The sequence below is a fragment of the Aptenodytes patagonicus genome, chromosome 9 (assembly GCF_965638725.1).
Source record: "Aptenodytes patagonicus chromosome 9, bAptPat1.pri.cur, whole genome shotgun sequence".
Taxonomy (NCBI): Eukaryota; Metazoa; Chordata; class Aves; order Sphenisciformes; family Spheniscidae; genus Aptenodytes; species Aptenodytes patagonicus.
Genome location: NC_134957.1, coordinates 12,440,300 through 12,442,889, shown reverse-complemented (window position 1 = coordinate 12,442,889; position 2,590 = coordinate 12,440,300). Strand labels below are relative to the sequence as shown.

The window sequence follows — 2,590 nt, the reverse complement described above, 5'->3', positions numbered from 1 at the left end:
GGCCATGGGAAGGTAAGCGCGTGGAAGTGAACTGCTGGCAAGCCGGGCAAGAAGCCGTGAGGCCCAGGGAGGTGACAGCCAGCCCCCACCATGGTCTCCATGGGGCTCCAGCTGCTGGGCTACACCGTGGCATTCCTGGGCTACATCGGCACGCTGACAACCACGCTGCTGCCCAGCTGGAAGACCAGCTCCTACATTGGCTCCAGCATCGTGACAGCCGTGAGCTTCACCAAGGGGCTGTGGATGGAGTGCGCCACATACAGCACAGGCATCACCCAGTGCGATATCTACAGCTCCCTACTCAACCTACCTGCCGACATCCAGGCGGCCCAAGCCCTGATGGTGAGCTCCTGTGCCGTCTCCTCCCTTGCCTGCCTCCTCACCGTCATGGGCATGAGGTGCACCGTCTTCAGCCAGGGCTCGCCAGGCAAGGACCGGGTGGCGGTAGCGGGCGGCGCGGTCTTCATCCTCGGGGGGCTGCTCTGCTTCATCCCATTGGTGTGGAACATCCATGTGGTGCTGCAGGATTTCCGCAACCCCATCCTCCCCGACAGCATGAAGTTCGAGCTCGGGGAGGCGCTTTACCTGGGCATCATCTCCTCCCTCCTCTCCCTTGTTGGTGGCTTCATCCTCTGCACCTCCTGCCCTGCCCGGGACCCAACGGCCACTTACACAAGCACCTACCAGCCCCGGCTGCTGGTGGGCAAGAGCCCCCAGCCCTCTGTCAGCCAGACGCAGAAGACCAAGAGCGAGCTCAACTCCTACAACCTGACAGGATATGTGTAGCAGCTGCGGGTGGGAACTGGGCTGGCACCTCTCCCAGCTCCCCAAAGTATCCGGGCTGGCACCAAAGGAGTGCGGTAAGAGGAGAAGACACGGTGGCATCTCCCATGCTCAGCCCTCTCGCTCACAGGCTTGGGGGCTTTGACCCCGCTCTCTCCCCAGGGATCCTGAGAGTCTTGCGACTGCTCAGAGATTCCAGCTGGTGGCTTACATCAGTGAAGGACCCCGAATCCGGCTTCTGTTCCCTCCATGCTGCCAGCCCACAGGCACCCCCTGGCACAGCAGGACCCCAGCAAGCCTGCCTGGATGGGGGTGGGTGGGCTTGTGCCCCCAGGGACCAGCCCGCTGGCTGCAGAGGCATCACAGGGGGATCAGGGCATCTGCGTGGGTCCAGAGCCACTGCTGGGGAATTGAGTGCTGGTTGCAAACCAATGTTGCAATAAATCTGTGTTTCTAGCTAGGCTGTGGCTGAGCTTTCCTCCGGCACCAAGGGGCCCTGGCAGCTCCCCCGGCAGGGTGGGCAGTGGTGGGGGCTGCGCTCGCCCACCTGGCGGGTCCATAGTGCAGAGGGCACCCACGGCCCTTGCTCTGGCTTGCCCCCCCACACCCCGTGGCTTTGCCACTCAGGAGCCCAGGCAAATGTGCTGTCAGGGGGTGGGGAGGGGGGGTCACTCCCCCGCACGGTTTGTCCCTGGGCACCGCGCTGGGAGGTTGCCATGTGCCACCACTGCGAGGGTGCCAGCGGAGGCAAGCGCGGCTCCCCAGGGGCTAACGGCAGGCAATGCGTGTCCCCCCCAGCCCTGCTTGCTTCTAAGGATGCAGGTATCACTGGGACCAGGGTGCCCACAGGCGGATTCACTGCCCCCAGGTGCATGTGGTACGTCAAGGTCCCCAGGCAGTGGGGAGAGCCCCAGCATCACTGCATCTCTATCCCAGGATGCTGTGAGCACCGGCACCCAGGAGGCAACACAATCCCAAGCACCTGAGGCAGCCGCTGGCCACAGCGGAGGCTGAGCACCCCAAAACAGCTGCAGAGGGGTCTCACAGGCAGGTCCTGAGCCCAGGGGTACTTGCAGGGGTTGTTTTGGGAGGAAAAACGCCACCAGTGAGACATCTGTAAGCCGCAAGGGATGGGCAGGCAGGGGTCAAGACTGCTCCACGCGACCCTTTGGCAGTGGCAGGATGCGCTGTGTGGTTGCAGCCCTGCACAGTAGCAGCAGCATGACAGCTTGCACAGGCTGCCGGTGGCACTGGGGGATGCTGGGTGCGTGCCAGGGCACCGCAGGAGGAGAGGAGGCACAGGCAGCCCAGCCCCACAGCCCACCGAGGACCAAGTACATTTTAACCACCATACCCCCTCTGATGTCTCACCGCCAGAGGTGAGACAACCCCTGCACTGCTGTGCCACAGCACAGGGCCGCCTGGGGACCCCCTTGCCCTGGCTCTCTGTCCCCCAGGGAGCAGGAGGCTTTGGTCTACCTGCTGGCCCCTCATAAAGCAATTTAGATTAGGTCCCAGAGAGGACGGGACCATGTTCCCTGCTCAGACGTCACCACTGTTACCCTTGCACCAGTGAAATCATGTTTGCCATGGGGTTAACACACTCCTGATAACGTCAAGTCACGCTTTCTCCCCTCCTCACTGAGCAAGGGGCCACCCGGGGTCTCGTCCCCAGGGTGATGCTTGCTGGAGGGGATCAGGGTGGATTTCAAGGCAAAGGCCAGTCACCCCCTTTCCATGGCCAAGGGACAAAGCACCACCTCAGCCCCAGGCTAGCTGAATTACTTATTGCTGCCCTGGGGAAAAG

General features: G+C 62.7%; 1 protein-coding gene across 1 annotated transcript; it reads left to right on the top strand.

The window, feature by feature from the left end:
- On the top strand, positions 1-1,243 carry CLDN2 (claudin 2). Its single transcript, XM_076347658.1, has one exon. The coding sequence runs from the start codon at positions 91-93 to the stop codon at positions 784-786; it is 696 nt and encodes a 231-aa protein (XP_076203773.1). The 5' UTR covers positions 1-90; the 3' UTR covers positions 787-1,243.
- The last annotated feature ends 1,347 nt before the right edge of the window (positions 1,244-2,590 follow it).

Excerpts from the sequence above, each read along its gene's own strand:
- CLDN2 (XM_076347658.1), top strand. The coding sequence starts at position 91 with ATGGTCTCCATGGGGCTCCAGCTGCTGGGCTACACCGTGGCATTCCTG.